General features: G+C 33.7%; 1 protein-coding gene across 1 annotated transcript; it reads right to left on the bottom strand.

The window, feature by feature from the left end:
• Window positions 1–5,681: 5,681 nt before the first annotated feature.
• Window positions 5,682–16,578, bottom strand: ITN1 (Ankyrin repeat family protein). Its single transcript, XM_006850523.4, has 4 exons — window positions 16,450–16,578; window positions 15,264–15,821; window positions 11,389–11,798; window positions 5,682–6,617 (listed from the first exon to the last, which is right to left on the bottom strand). Exons 1-4 carry the CDS (start codon window positions 16,466–16,468, stop codon window positions 5,784–5,786), a joined length of 1,821 nt encoding a protein of 606 aa, XP_006850586.1. The 5' UTR covers window positions 16,469–16,578; the 3' UTR covers window positions 5,682–5,783.
• Between the last annotated feature and the right edge of the window lie 828 nt (window positions 16,579–17,406).

Below are 17,406 nucleotides of genomic sequence, written 5' to 3'. Positions count from 1 at the left end.
AAGGACATTTATCCTACATTTTCTTGGAATGTAGGGTAGAGTCCCGTTTTAATCTTGAGACATACGCTCCCCTTTAACTCTGGTTTAATAATGAAGTATATATTTTGTAATAAGTTTCTTGGGTTGCATGAGAATAATGTTTCCTAATGGATGAGTTGGGCATGTGCGCACAAAGGGGTTGAGTAGTCTTCTAAGCATAAATAGCTCTTGAGGGATTTGTTTGAGATACTCAATCCGATGTAGCCAAGTGTCTCTATGGCTAGAGCATTTTTTCAATCAGAGAGAAAATATACTCCATGTTACTTTGAGGAAAACTTAATGTGGTTCTCTCTGCAAAGACGTACTACACCTTAAGGTCTTGTAGCTCATTTTTCAATAGAGTATGGGAGAGTTTTTGTATTGTGATGTGTCACTAAACTATTATTGGAATTAACATCTTTTGTATGCATCTACTGTGGGGAGAGTAGGAGATGTTGGATTTGGAATATTTCCTTAGTGGGTGTAGGACCTCCATAAAATTTACAATATTTTTAGTGGTAATAGAGAGCAGGGTGTCCACAATATTGCTGGATTTTTTCATGGTAGAAAGAAAAGAAAAAAGGAGTCCCATGTAATATAGAATTTTCAATTGCGAATAAGGTTGATTAGATAGAATTTTATCTACAATAAAAAAGATAAATCATCTTTTAGATAGAATTCCCTCATAGAATATTCCTAAATAATGGAGTTAAGAAAGAAAAAAATACAGAATTCCTAGTGGGATTTATGGGCGTCTCAAAAGGAGTTCGTTGCTTTAAACCTAAACCCAACCCCCCCCCCCCCCCCTCTCTCTTCTTAATTTTCTCTCTATAAACCCTAGAATAAAAAAACCATATAAGTGATTCAAGATATCTTGGACCTTTCATCAAAGGCTTGATAGTTGTAGTGTGTATAGTATATTTTTAATTCTTGTAGTGAAAAATCGGTCTTGCGGGTATTGAACTCTTGACCCGAACCGCGCGCAAGAGGAAGAGAATGATAATAACAATTGCAAAAAGGACAAAGATATTTGAAAAACGTAAGTAATCTATATCTGATCGATATATTGTGTTCGAATTCGCCAGATGGATCCAACAATTTGCATATGAGTTTTGACAAGATTGCATCCAACACATACGCTATGGAATGAACTCCACAAGGTAGTGAAATGTTGTGCTTTTGTGCTTCACATCATTCTTATCTTGTGCTCCACATTATTCTTAAGTAAAACCACTCCAGACTTCAAAGTTTGCACTTCCGAAGGGAATCCTTGTATGGGCTTCCTACTGTCAGGCTATATTTCAATACATGAATGCATCCATTAAGAGGATTAAAGGTATTATAGATCTGCTCTTATTTTTAATCGTGAGCTTTAGGGGAGTTGCAAGATACAGACTCCATTTCAAAATGAGACGACACTGTTTCGAGACTCGGCTGGGACAACTCGGACTTGTCTGAGTAACTCAATCTCGCCATATGGATATGGCAAGCACCCTGAGTACTCAATACACACGTTATTAATATGTTACATACAATAAGACACCAATTTTTAACATGAACATTCAAGTAATTTATTGGTTTGTGTGTTTCTTATGCTCTATGATGATGATGGTTCAAATTCCAGTCATCCACCAAGTTAGTCGTCCACCTTCTTTTCCGTAAACCTTTTTGTTTTTTTTAAAGAAGAAGGTGAGTTCAAAAGATTATTGAGGATTTGAACTTAAAACTTAAACTTCTCACAAAGGGGCATTCTTAACCAACACACCACCAGAATTTATTTGTAAAGAAAAGTATATGTCCATCACTATACTACCTTGTTTAAAAAAAATAGAAAACAAAAATTGAAAATGAGCAGGTTGAGGATTGAAATCCAAATCATTCTGCATCGAGGAATCCTGAAGGTGGCGAATATTATCATCATGTCATTTAACGCTCAATGTTATAAAAGCGAAGGCTATAATATATATAAATTACTTTTTTTATTTTATTTTTTATTTTTTTTATAATTGATTAGTACTCAGATGAGTTATTTAAGCGGCCACCGGACAAGAGTCGAGTACCTTGACTGAGTCGATTTTTTAAACACTGAGAGAATATCATTTCATTTGAAAGAAACCGACCTCACGAATTGATACTAACAGAGATATTGGGAAATAAGGTTGACTTACCCTGTCGGCAAGACCTTGACCGCAAATCCAGGAGAACATTTGGTAACATCTGTATACGAGAAAGAAATCTAAATACAAAACACTACATCTAATACAAATATACAATAATTAAATAAATATAAAAGACGTTATATTATATATTATTTTATGTTTTAATTAATATATATATATATATTTGTATTATTAATATTTACATTTATTATATTATCATATAATATATATTTGATTTATATAATATATATTTGTATTATTATTATTATTGTTGTTGTTCATGTTATCATCATCATCATCATCATCATTATGATTATTGTTATTGTTATTGTTATTGTTATTGTTATTGTTATTGTTATTATTATTATTATTACTATTTCTATTTTATTTTTTATTTTTTTTATTTTTTTTATTTTTTTATCTTTTTTATTTTTATTTTTTTTATTTTTTTTATCTTTTTTATTTTTATTTTCTTTATTATTTATATTTTTATTTATTATTATTATTATTATTATTATTATATATGTTATTTTTGTAATAGATATTTACAACACAATATTTTATTATATAATATACTATATTTATGCAATTGATATTTACAATACAATATTTTATTATATAATATTTATATACAACATATTTAAATAATATTTACTATGTAATACTCTAATAATTTTGAAATAGTATAATTTTTTATTATATTATAATAATATATACCTATGTAATATCGTATATTTATATAATATATATTTTATTATATAATACATATTATTATAATATACGATGTATTTTATTATACAATAGCCAGTGGCCCTATAGCTTCACATGAGCCCAACGACCTAGATTCAATCTGGGCCAATCTAACATACAGAACCTCATTTTGTATTTGAATTTTAATATTTTTTTACAAATCCAAATCATGTGAAATTCTAGGTGGCTATTTTTCTCATCAAGACACCTAATAAAAATATTAAAAAAATAATTCGTAAGATGTAAATTGATCAAAATACCCTTGAAAAGTTTTAGGGGTATTTTGATCAATTTATTGCTCAAGAAATATTTTTTTATATTTTTATTGGATTCTCCTATATTTGAAGAACACACGCCAAAATTTCAAGTGATTTGGATTTATAGAAAAAACTAAAATTTAAATACGAAATGCAATCGTGATCATTAGATCGGCTCAAATTGAATATGGGTCTTTACACTCATATGTAGTTGTAGGCTCACTAGCCTATGCAAGCATTTCCCTATATAATATATTTTATTATATAATATACGATGTATTTTATTATACAATGTATCTTATTTACGTAGTGGATATTTATGATTCCATATATATTGTGTAGTATTTTATATTTAATATAAAATAACATTTAATAGTTCTAATAAATAATATTTAAATTTATATATATTTTATTATAATATGTATTTATATTTAATATAAAAATAATATTTAAAAATTTTAATAGACAATATTTAAATAATATTTAAATAAATACAACTATATATTTTTAGTTATAATATGTGAAAGTCAAGCTTTCTATGTTTACTCTACAGCATAAAAGTTAAATACTCTATGTATTTTTAGTTATAATATGTGAAGGTCAAGCTTTCTATGTTTACTCTACAACATAAAAGTTATTTTGAATGGACAGTTAAGATGCCCCCAATCACAATGTCAATCTCTACCCTATTTTATTTTTAATTTTTTTCTATAAAATATTGTTACACCAAATTTCAGGTGTCCAATCCTCTATTAAACTCACACATGTGAAAAATATAAAAAACAATATTCACAATAAAATAAAATGATCAAAATATCTCTGAAAGTTTCAAGAGGTAGTTGGGTCATTATATTTTATAGAAAAATTATTTTTAATATTTTTTGTAGGTGTGCCCCAATGAGATGATGGCACATACCAAATTTCATATTTATAAAAAATTATAAAAAAATAAAAATAAAATATCCTGAGATGTCGGATCTAAGATCAAACAGTGAGTGGCTCACTTGAACAAAATTGGATAGTTAGATGGCAGGGGAAACATAAATCTTCTATGTCGTAGAGGAAATATAAAAAGCTTTCTCATATGTAAAAATTGCATTTATAGAGATTTGCTCGTAAAAGCCAACTTTGCCTTTTGGGATGGGAAGTGAAACAACGGTGGAAGCAGACATTTCGAAATGATAACATAGAATGATGGGACTCGGTCATCCCGGACTGTGTTCCAGGAAAAGTGGCATACTTGAAAGAAGAAAGGGTGGGCACTCGAAGCTCATCCTCTTTATGAGAAATGATCTCCTTATGTAATTCATTACACAATACTTTTAAGTAGTTGAATCATAAGAATCGAACTTGAGGTGTAGTGTTGCTGAAGTGAGCTGCTAACCAATCACGTCCAATTCCTAAAAAACGAACTCAGTTCGGGTAACCGCATGAAATTTATTGCCACCTTGCAATACATATTCTTGAGAAAGGGGTTTTTCTCTTAAATGCAAAAACCAAAAAAGTTCCGATAGGGATATCCTTTTCAAATAGTGTCAAGAAATGTGGTTTTAATGTTAGAAATCTTTGTGACCGCCTTGAATATATTTTCATCTATATTTATAAAGTTTAAAGCTTCAAAAATAGTGTGAATCGACAAATCTATGAAAACTTGAAAATCTTTAAAATGGATAGTCCAAAAATACATTACAAAATATACTATTTCCAAAACTTGAAATTCATTTTTTTCTCATGATCATACTTCTTGACGTCGAGATGATCAATTTAAAGATATTTGGACATCAAAACCACCTCTTTTAGTGAAATTTTTGTAGTAGGCTTCAATTTGATTGCCCTATATATAAATATATTCTCGATATGTATATTGAGAATTTAAAACTGTCTTGCTAAAGATAGAGTGCCATTGGAAGATCTTTTTGTTGTTATTTATATTGTAATGAAACCTTTATGATATGAATGGTGAATCTTTCTCAAAAAAAAAAAAAAAAAGACCCTGGCGATAAATTCTTGGCATCATCACCTGGATATAAAGATTACCTAGAGGCACACACAAAAAGACGCATTTTTTATGATAGAAGGACTAAGGAAAACAGTTGGTGGTCAGAACTCTTGGCTTAAAATGGTATCAGGGATAAAAACCGCAACCCATCCAAAGGAAATTTTTATTTGTTGAGTAAAAAAGTTTTTGCCTCATCATAGAGAGGTCTGAAGCCTCTTTTCAAGTATTTATCATTATCAATGTTGAGCAATATAGCTCTCGGTATACCAGGATCACCATGAGTATTGATGGGAGTAAGGGGCCTGCCTCAGGTGACCAACACAGCACAACACCACCAAGGGAGCTACAGCCCCATCTCTCTCTCTCTCTCTCTCTCTCTCTCTCTCTCTCTCTCTCTCTCTCTCTCTCCCTCTCATAATAGTTACAGAAGAACGACATTATGGGCATGGGGTTGCATCTCTCGTGCACTTAAATACAGGAAGTAATTACCGGGGCACATTTACAACGACAAATTGGAGCATTCTTGGATAAATCCATCACCGAACAGTCTGAACCACGATCCAAGAACCCAAATTTTACACAAACACAAAACCCACATGTTCAAAGTGCATAGATGGGATTCACCTCTGAGTCTGAGAACTCAGAGTGATGGTTCCAAGAGTTTGACCCACTCCTCCTCGACGACTTCTCCTTCTTCCTGATCGACCTGCTCCTCTTTGACTTCACTACATAGTATGTCATGGTGCCCAACACCCCCGCCATTATGATCCCTCCAATGCACGTCACGAGCACCGCTGCCCATTGAAAGTGCCTCCCGACAACAATGTAAGCAGACGCAATGAATGCCACTGATGTGCACACTGATGCGAGCCACATGAGTTTGTTGATGATTTCAACCACACGCCTCTCTGACTTGGTTTCCCCCCTCACCAAAGTGATTTGCACAACCACCACTGCAAGTGAAGTGAATAGGGCGACCGCGTTGAAGATGAAGAAGATCTTGAATGACCGGTCCTTAACCGCCACTGCAACACCGTTGTTATCATTGCCACCGGGGACAGTGAAGATGGCAGCGAAGGCCACAGTTGCAAAGAGGACTGCAACAACAGTGACAGAGTTGGTGGCGTTGTTGATGCCCTCTCTGTGGAGCTTACGGAGCTCCTTGGCAATGCCATGCACATTCTTGTTGGTCTTGCGAGTCTGCTCAAGCTGGGTGTGGACATCTTTTTTTATCTCCGTCACTGTCTTGCGTAGCTCATCACGGGGCTGATTGAGCTCGTTGGCCCTCAGGGCGCAGTAGCGGGAGAGGCACTCCTTTATCTCAGAGGCTTCTTCCGATAGGGGAAGCTCTTCAGCAATATCGAATGCGGTCTTGTGGGCTCTGTTCAGAGCATTGACATTGGTGTCGGGGAGTAGGAGCAACTCATTCACAATCTAAGGACACACCGAGAGAATGCATCACTAAAGGTCAAACGGTCATATCAGAAGAAACAAATGCATGAAAGAGACCAAGATGGCGTCAAACAAGTGGGGAACAGTCAACTTGATATCCATACTAAAAACTTTTGAATGACATCTCTTCTTATCGTTGAAAGTGAAAAATACATGGCCAAAATAATTGAGAGTACTTTTCCCCAGTTATTATCTTTGCATTGTAGCAGAAGATGCGTACAGAAGAAAAAAAATGAGAAGCTGTAGAAAAAGTGCTCTACACAAAATCATTTGAGATAATGTACATTCAGATTTAAGACTCATGAAAAGTTTTGAAGAAGTTACGTTGGCTGCTTACTTAACACAAACCACCCCCTTCTTAGACCAAGTAGTTTGTAAGTAAATTATAGTTGAAATATACTAGTGCCTTTATTTAACCATTTCCTTAAAAAATATACTAGTGTCTTTATAATGGTAACTGGATTAAATGAACATACTTGAAAGGGCAATTACATATATACATGGAAACTCGGAACAATTCCATTAGAGAAATCATGTGAGTCCAATTTTGAATATTTTTTCAACAATATAACTTATAATTCCAGTTTACATCAATAGAAAATTCAACAATATATTCTTAGAGCCTGTTTGGGTATATGCATTTTTAGGCATGGATTCCTAATATCTTGGATATTGCCAAAATCCACCAATTGGATGGCTTAATCACTAGGATACTTAAAGTCAGGAAAATCAAAATCATGGAACTAAGACCTACTTTTTCATGATTTCATTTCCACACCAAAACCTGTTTTTTTTAATGTCCAAAGCCCCCATGGATTTCACTCATTGGCCCTCTCGGCCCGAAACATAGGGGAGCATTTGGTAGGTATGAAAATTTTAGAGAGAGAAAGTACCTAAATTTTTTAAAGAGAAACTATTTCAAAAGTTTTAGAGAGAAAACTATATCAAATTTTAACGTTTAGAGAAAAATTATGCTAAAATTTTAGAGAGAGAAAGTATGTTAAAATTTTAGAGAGAGAAAGTACCAAATTCTTTTAAAGAGATGAATTATCTCAAAAATTTTTAGAGAAACTATCTCAAATTTTAACTTTTAGAGAGAGAAAGTATTCAAAATTTTAGAGAGAGAAAGTATGTTAAAATTTTAGAAAGAGAAAATACCAAAAAGATTTAGAGAGAAACTATCTCAAATTTTAGAGAGAAACTAGCTCAAGTTTTAAGTTTTAGAAAAAAACTATCATATTTTAGAGAGAGAAACTATATGCAAATTTTTAGAGAGAAACTAATTCAATTTTTTAGAGAGAAACTATTTCAAAATTTCGAGAAAAAAAATTTCATTTATAATTTTTAGAGAGAGAAACTATATCACATTTTAGAGAAAGTACCAAAAACGTTTTAGAGATAGAAACTATTTCAAAAAAATTAAGAGAGAGACACCATATAAAATCTTAAGTTTAGAGAGAGAGTATTCTTAAAATAGTAGAGAGAAAGTATTCCTAAACTTTTGGAGAGAAACTATTATAAATTTTAAAAAGAGAAACTGTCAAAAAATTTAGAGGGAGAAATATCTCATTTTTTAGAGAGAGAAACTAGATCAAATTTAGAGTTTTAGAGAGAAACTATATCGAATTTAGAGTTTTAGAGAGAAAGTACCTTGAATGTTGAATTTTAGAGAGAGAAAATATATTAAAATTTTAGAATCAGAAATTATATCAAATTTTAGAGAGAGAAACTACCTAAAAAAATTTAGAGATAGAAACTATCTCAAAATTTTTGGAGAGAAACCATCACAAAATTTATGTTTTAGAGAGAAAGTATATTAAAATTTTAAAGACATAAACTCTATCAAATTCTAGATAGAAAAAGTACATGAAATTTTTAGAGAGAAAATATCTCAAAAAAATTTAGACAGAGAAACTATCTCAAAATTTAAGTTTTAGAGAGAGAAAGTATCTCAAATTTTGAACTTTAGAGAGAGAAAGTATATCAATTTTAGAGAGACACTATTATCAAATTTTAATGAGAGAAACTATCTCAAAATTTTAGAGAGAGATACTATCTCAAACATGAAGTTTTAGATAGAGAAAGCATCTTAAAATTTTAACGAGTAACTATATCAAATTTTAGAGAGAGAAAGTACATAAAAATTTTTAGAAAAAGAAACTATCACAAAATCTTTAGAGAGAAATTATCTCAAATTTTAGCTTTTAGAAAGATAAAGTATCTTAAATTTTGAAAGAAAAACTATATCATATTTTAGAGAGAAACTACTTGAAAATGTTTAGAGAGAAACTATCTCAAAATTATTGAAGATGGGAACTATCTCAAGCTTTCAGTTTTAGAGAGCGAGAGTATCTTAAAATTTTAGAAAGAGAAATTATATTAAAGTTTAGAGAGACTGAAGCACCTAAAAATTTTAGAGAGAAATTATCTCAAAAACTTTAAATAGACAATTTCAAATTTTAATTTTGGATTGATAATATATTAAATTTTAGAGAGAGAAACCATATCAAATTTTAGAGAGAGAAACTATCTCAAAATTTTATAGATACACTATCCTAAATTTTAAGTTTTAGAGAGAGAAAGTATATAAAATTTTTAAAAAGAGAAATTGTATCAAGTTTTGTTACCGAACAATGGACATGGAAGTGATTGCAAGGACTCCATGAATTTTATATAGTTTATCCAAACAAGATATTTGAAGAATCCATGACAAAAATCCTTGACATTGAAAATCCATAGATTTCCTTGGATTTCAAATATCTATGATTCCTAATTTCCTCCTATCCAAACGGGCCCTTAAATAAAATATCATTGGATGAAACAGCGAAGAAGATAACTTCAGCTTGAAAACTAATAAACGGGAAATAGATATCACCATAATGCTCCTTGGAGCAAATAAACTCATACACATAGAATGATCAAGAAACAAACTCCCATTTTGATCAAGCAATTTTCATGTTGAATCCAATGGAATACATTACCTACTTCATTTCCGACGTTGGGTAACTCTCTTTTTTTCTTTGGCTTCCAACCATTATGAAATGAGTGTATTAGAAAACCAATTCGGTTTTATGCCAGAGAGGTTAACAATTGAGGCCATTTTTCTACTTAAACAACTAATTGAAAAGTCCATAAGGTCTTTATTGATCTAGAGAAAACTTATGATAGAGTACCTCGAGATTTAATTTGGTGGATATTAGAAAAGAAAGAAATCACTAGATATTATATTGACTTGGTGAGAGATATGTACAAGGGAGTGCTAATTAGAGTGTGAACAATTAATGGAGAGATGAGTGAGCTTTCAGTGTCAACAGGTCAACATCAAGGGTCAGCATTGAGCCCATACCTCTTTATCTTGTTATGAACAAATTCACTAAAAACCTACAAGATGACGTATCATGATGTATGTTGTTTGTGGACGACACAATTTTGATCCTCAGTTTTGATTCTTGGGTTGAAAATCTGGAAAGATAAAGAGACTGATGAAGACGTCGCACAAAGAATAAAGCTGGGTGGGCAATGTGGAGGCAACCGGAGTTTTATGCAATTGGCGCATACCAATGAAGCTGAAAGTGGAGTTCTATAGGAAAATTGTGAGACCGGCTCTGCTTTATGGGGTGGAATGTTGGGCAGTCAAGAAACAACATCCCAAAAGATGAGTGTAGTTGCGATGAGGATGTTAAGATGGATGAATGGCAAGACAAGCCGAGATAAAATTCGAAAGGAATACATTCCGGAGAACTTAGGTGTAGCTCCTATAGGTAATAAGATGCGAGAAAGTAAACATATGTGGGCTAGCTATGTGCAGCGCAAACCTAGTACAACACCTATTAAGAGGTGCACGTTGGTTCAAGTGGAAGGCTAAAAAAGGGAAAGGGTAAAACCCAAAAGGACATGATTGGAAGTAGTGAGAAAAAAATGTTAACTCATGGCCTCGCCAAGGAACTGACCCTTGTAGAGCAAAAGAGTGGACCAAAATTCGTGTAGCCGACCCCAAATAGTAGGGAAAAGACTCTGATGATGATGATGACGACAATATCATTTGAGAAAAGTGAATTCTAATGGTTCAAAAACTATAACCTACTAGCATAATTAAAACTAGTCACTTTTTACCCAAAGATTTTGAAGATTGCAAGTGTTTTCAGGAAGGCTTATTTTAAAAATCGTTACAAGACAGAAAACTTCAAGGCTTCAATTTGCCCACATCCGTTGAAGCGAAATAAATTAGCGCAGAAGTGAAGAGCTGAAAAGGAAAATAGACTAAAAATGAACAGATAGCAAATCGAAGATGATGCAAATAAGGCTAAGTTTCATTAAAAATTCGTAAGAGTGGTGCGCTTTAAAGGTTAGATTCCTCAATTCCTCCAATAAGTAATACATTCTTGTAGGCATAGATTTGTAACAGTTATCCTAAAATAATTCATTTTTATGCTCTTTGATCAAGCAGATGTTTTATGCTCACTAATAGCTCCATGGAGCCACATAAACATAATAGTCTAAAATATCTTTCTCAGCTATATCTAAGAGCACCAATTTTTCACAGATAATACTAAACGTATAGCAAATGGAAAAAAAGAAGCCAGCTGCTTGGTGTCATCATCATCATCATTTTATCCTTTTCCCAATTAATTGGGGTCGGCTACTTGGTGTCATGTATTAAGTAATTATTGAACAAAGTAAACCAAAATGGGCAACTAATACATGGACAGAACATCACATTCAAAGCTTTATAAAAACAAAAAAAAAATCATACCTCTGCTCGCTTTTTCCTTGTGGCTATATGTAAAGCTGTGTTGCCTGCCCTGTCAGGGAGCATAACTATAGCTGCATCTGCATCAAGAAGCAACTTGACCACCTCGCAGCTAACCCCTTTGACAGCCATGTGCAATGCAGTTTGTCCCTTTTTATCAGTTCTCCGAGCCAACTGTGGATCCTTGTCAAGTAGTGCTTTCACAATGTCTACATGACCCTGACGTGCAGCTAAATGAAGTGCATTTTTCCCATTGGCTCTGGAGATCTCCAACAAACTAGAATCCTGTGCTAGCAATTCATTCACGACTGCAGCATGGCCCCTTGCTGCTGCAGATATAAGAGGAGTAGCCTTTGATGGGTCAACTGTTTTGCTCAGTCCAGGTTCATGGTTTAGAAGTACCTGAACAATGGCTGTACAAAAATTGTCATATAATGGTGCAGAAAATCCTACTAACCATCAGAAGGCAATGCTACAAGACTTAATCACAAATTTAAACTAACCATCAGAAATTTGGAAGGCAATGCTATAAGATTTACAAATTTAAACCTTTAGCAGTTTATAATCCTATCTAGCAATCACGTATTTGGGCATTATAAAATCAGATTTATATTTTCTAGTTTATCCTACACTATATGTCCAGGTGAAGAGGAGCTGGCAAGTGAATTGACCAAGTAGGCTATTGACCCATATTATCTCCGTTCTTCATCAAAAGACCCAGAACATAGAGTTTGCCTAAAGCACCAGGTTGAATTCAGCCATTTAAATCTGAAATTTGATGCTTTTAGCTAGAAAATATTCCTAGATATAAACTCTGGGTGAACATTCAGCCAAAAAATATAATAATGGCCTGAGACTACACTGAGAAGATTCAAGAATTAGCAAATTAATAAATAAATAAATCACCATCAGCTCAATAGTGCTTAACTATTTCAGTAGCCAGCAGAACCACCACGATCATGTACTCCATAAAATATTAGAAGTTTAAAACATACCCTGAAAAACTATGTCCACGATGGTAAACTATCACCATTCTAAAGAGACAAATAAAAAAGAAAAGCTGCAATGCACTACTGTCTGAAACAAGCATAACTTTTGATTACCAGTCTTCCGCAGATATATATTGATTTAAAAACCACAGGTTATTCCAAATGCTTGCTGTACTAAAGACTTCTCAGATTGGAAAAATTCCTCAAGATGCATGTATATATATATTTGGGATTTGATTATGGACAAATAAGAGAAATGCAGAGTTTTAAACCCAACAGAGATGCAGTATATATCAGATCAAGAAACATGTTAGAATAATGAAAATAATATTGCCCCAACTTTCAATCAATCAAGAAATCTGTACTCAACTTTCAATCAATAAGAAATCCCACTGAGTACGAACTTTATTTTATCCATCTAGAGTTAAGATTGATATATTGGGATTCCATATAATGTATGATAGGCCATGCTTACCAGAGGTTGCCGCTGTGGCTAATATTCCTACTCAATGAAACCATATTCTTTATTAGTATAGAAAAATTTCAATAGCTTTATTTCTCACATACATCCTTTCTTTGTTTCTCACATATTTGCTACTAGTAAGCTGATCAATACTTCAGAAAAAACATGGAAAACACTGTGATGTACAGATCCACTATTCACAAAGAAAAGGACCAGGAGTCAAAAGAAAAATTCAAGTCATCAAGAAGAATAACTAATGACCGAACTCACACGCAAAGCTTGGTGATTGACTTCAGTGGTTTTGGTTCCTCATAATGAATTCTTTACTCTAGAGACTAAAGGAAAGGACCGAACTGAAGCATGGTTACTACAGATGCACACACCATCCAAGTGGATTTGGAACATCCATAGAGGCCTCGATAATTCAAGTTAAAATAACTACAAATAGATCTATAGCAAGAACATGACCAAATCAGTAGAAGCATTTCCATGTAAGTCCAAGGCTCTCTACATTGAGGAAATTTCAAACAAGTCTGCCATGGACTTTGAGTCTGACAGATTAAACTTATCAAATAGGCACTCTGCCCGAATGTCATTGAACAGCCCATTCCTATCAAGTGAACATGAACCAATTAGACAACCAAAAGACATTCATCTTTTTGAAAATCTGATTCAAACATGATCAAATACTCCTCTTCCTATCACTCACTCACTCACTCACACACACACACACACACACACACACACACACACACACACACATATATATATATATATATATATATATATATATATATCAAATTAGAGCCTACCTGAAAACTTTTACTAGAAGAGGTTGTTTTGATGCCCAAATATCCTCAAATTAAACATCTTGACATCAAGGTGCATGGACATGAGAAAAAAATGGATTCCAAGTTTTGGAAATAGTGAGTTTTGTATCGCATTTTTGGACCATCAATTTTCAAGATTTTCAAGTTTTCGTAGATCTGTTGATCTACACTATTTTTGAAGCTTTAAACTTTATAAATAAATATGCAAATATATTTTAAGGCTATCACAAAGATTTCCAGTATTGAAACCGCATTTCTCGAAACTATTTGAAGGTAGGCTCTAATTTGATTGTTTAGAGCCTAGGCTCTATGCAAACCGCACCCATATATATATATGTATATATATAGATGGTTACATTTATTTCCCCCCCTTCAGGTAGATGGTTTCATATTTTTCCTCTCTCCTTCTACAAGAATGACTTCAATATATGAAAGGTTCTTCAGTAACGTCCTTGAAAGATAGAACTATTAGACATTTAGGAAGAAAACCAAAGAAAATAGATAGGCTTCTTCTTCTTCTCAAAAAAATTAGACAGGCTTCTTTGTTCTGGGAAAACATATTGGCAGTGATGTGGTCCATAGTGTAAAGGAGCATCCTAAACAAAAGATAAAGAATGTAGCAAGGAATTTCCACCAAATATATGGCCTGAAATTATTAGGCAGCCATTAATGAAGTTGTAAACAACATTGCAACTTTTATTTAACTCTTTTAAGAGAAACATGGACAGTTAAAACAGGCAAGAAAATGTGATACTACGTTTTTGTCCTATGTTATTCTCTCCTTTTCTCTTCTCATTTCCAGTCATCATTTTTGCTGGCCTGTAGAAATATCCAGAAAGGAGATCCACTTTGATTCTGTAAGATTGGAAAATTCCAATTGTGGGAATTGATGCATGGATAAGGTGTTGTGTCTCCTAAATGTCCTAACCACAGAGCTAAAATTGCGAGCCCAAATAATGTCAAATCTCAGAAGAACTAATATGAGAAAAGAGGAAACATTAATTCAAGCTGCACTCATTTGACAAAATTGGCCCATCCAGATGAGATTGGATTTCAAGGGACTACCCTGTCCTAGATAAAAATATTGTCAGTTCGTAACCAGTGCAAGTAGCTCAACCTAAAACATTCATAGATTATATCTACAAGATATTCTTCAAAAACATTAGGACAGAACTAGAAAGACCTCACTAAATGAAGCCTATGTTATTCTTAGAGGGAGACTAACATCTCTTTAAAGGTGATCAGTAAAGAAAAGCAATCAAATTCTGCAAGAGCAGTAAGATTCATTTAGACTCAAGTTAATAAATTGAAAAAAAAAGGCAGGAACAAGAGCATAATAGGTAGTCAAATTCTTCAGAACCTAGTTACATTTAACACCTTACATTGACACTCAATCAAGCTAGTAAATTGTTGAATGCCAGATAACAAGAGCATGACAAGCAGGCAAATTCAAGTCACACTGACACTCAATCAAGCTAACAAATCATCAAACAACATAAAACAACAACATATTCAAACATCATCATCATCATCATCATCATCATCATCATCATCATCATCATCATCATCAACAACAACAATAATAACAATAGTTACCTTGGTGGCCCTGTCTCGCTGCTAAGTGCAAGGCATTGAAGCCGGCACGGTTCTTTGTAGATAAGCTCTCTGAAGTGGCATAATTCAAAAGTTCGTTCAACACATCCAAGTGCCCTCTTTCTGCAGCAACATGAAAAGCAGTTTCCCCCAATTCATTAACTTCATTGACAATGGCTGAGCGTATCTCAGCCATTTGCTGATCGATACCTGAACAACCATTGTTCACATTGATCACTTGTGCATCAATATCCCCAAGGATTTGCTTAACAGCTGCGAGGTCGCCCCTTTGTGCAGCCAAGTGAAGGTCAGTGTCGTGGTGCTTTCCTGTAACTTGTTTCACGTATTTCTTCTTACAGGCTTGATCCATTCTTTTACCTGAATTTGATAATACCAAGGATGGAGCTGATGGAGTTGATGGTGTTGTTACAGTTGGGGACCTCGGGGTTTCAGCGGTTGAGCCTAGTGGGAACCTTGGGGTTGTAGCGATTGAGCCTAGTGGGGACCTTGGGGTTTCAGCAGTTGAGCCTAGTCCCTTCTCCAAGTCCCCCTCCCCTTGACCTTTATGAGCATTCACGAGAAAAAACAACACAGAGAGATGAATATGACGACGGTGATCAGATATTTGAATGGAAGAGTACAAGAAGCCTCAAAAAATACCCAAAAAATTGGGAACAAAACAACATTGAGGAAAGAAGATGACAGAATTCGAGTCAATGAATCCTTTATTTTCCCATATAGTTCTACAAGGCAAGTATGAGATGCATGAATTATTGACCCAAAAAAAAAAAAAGTGAACATTCAGTAGCACAATCAGATAGAAATATGAACATTCATACTTAATTTAAAAATGTGTAAGATAATCCTTCCTTAATCAGAGCTGAAAAATAAAACAAAATCCAAGCCTGAATTATTCTACCCACAATCTAGACAGGGAAATGGCAAAAGAAAAAATCGAACTCCAAACGGTTGCAGATCCTCTTATCCATCCTTTGTTCCAGCCCCATATCCCCCATTCTTTTCCTTCAATAAAATAGGCCCTTATTCCCCGTTCTTTTGTAAGCGTCCATTTATATATATTTTTTTACTCTTTATTTTCACAGTAAAAAAGAAGAAACATAGATTCCCCTCCACGAACAACACAGGCGATTATCATTAATTCAGTGATTCTATAAGAAGAGATCCTTACCCAAGATTTCAAGACCCATAGTGGTAGCTAGACAAGGAGCTCAGCAGATGAAGAAGAGTCCTCCTTCTCCTAGGGCATCAAGCATGGAATGGCCTGCAACTTATGTAGAGGATAAAAGAAGGAAACCCCATGGCTCCTCTTTCAGCGAGAGAGAGAGAGAGAGAGAGAGAGAGAGAGTGTGGTGTGATGGTGTGGAAAGAGCGCAGAGGGAAGGTTCGTGGGAGCTGAGGAGCAAGAGAAAACAGGTTTTGTCCGCTGACGGGTAGCGAGGACAGGGCCGCCGCCCAGGTGGTGGTGGGTCTCGTGGCTCCATAATTCGTTGTTCTTTTTCCTTGTTTTTCCTGAAAAGGTCCTATTCATCAATCTGCACCGTCTATTTTATATGGATGGCGTAGATTTCCCACAATTTTTTTTTTTTTTTAAGTAAAAGCATCCCGTCCACATGATGTGGATGGGTGAATGGGTGCACAAGCTATTTTCTTTTTTTTCAAAAGAGGTGTAGAGCTCACCTCTAAAATTAGAGCGCCCCTCTAAAATTTCATCTTAAAAGTTGTTTTGATGTTCAAATATATCCTCAAATTAATCATGTTGACATCAAGATGCATGGTCATGGGAAAAAAAAATAGATTTTAAGTTTTGAAAATAGTATATCTTGTAATGCATTTTTAGACCGTTGATTTTCTAAGTTATCATAAATCTGCTCGATCTATACTATTTTTTAAGCTTGAAATTTTTTAATTAGATATGAAAATATATTTTAAGGATATCACAAAGATTTTCAGTTTTGAAACCACATTTCTCGATACTATTTTAAGGTGTGCTCTATTTTGATTGTTTAGAGCCTCGGCTCTATACAAATCGCACCTTTTTTGTTTTTCTTTTTTTGACTCTAAGTTTATTTTTAGAGAAAATTACGTAAATATCTGTTATATTTTTTGTTATTACAAAAATACTTTT

Source organism: Amborella trichopoda, chromosome 8 (genome assembly GCF_054954075.1).
Source record: "Amborella trichopoda isolate Santa Cruz 75 chromosome 8, AtrichopodaSantaCruz75HAP2 v2.0, whole genome shotgun sequence".
Lineage (NCBI taxonomy): Eukaryota > Viridiplantae > Streptophyta > Magnoliopsida > Amborellales > Amborellaceae > Amborella > Amborella trichopoda.
Note: the sequence above shows the minus strand (reverse complement) of the source record. Positions and strands in the feature narration are given on the sequence as shown.

Excerpts from the sequence above, each read along its gene's own strand:
- ITN1 (XM_006850523.4), bottom strand. Across the intron at positions 11,799-15,263 it reads AGCGAGACAGGGCCACCAAG|CCATTGTTCAGGTACTTCTA; the intron begins GTAACTATTGTT and ends ATTTTTGTACAG. Across the intron at positions 6,618-11,388 it reads CAAGGAAAAAGCGAGCAGAG|ATTGTGAATGAGTTGCTCCT; the intron begins GTATGATTTTTT and ends GTGTGTCCTTAG.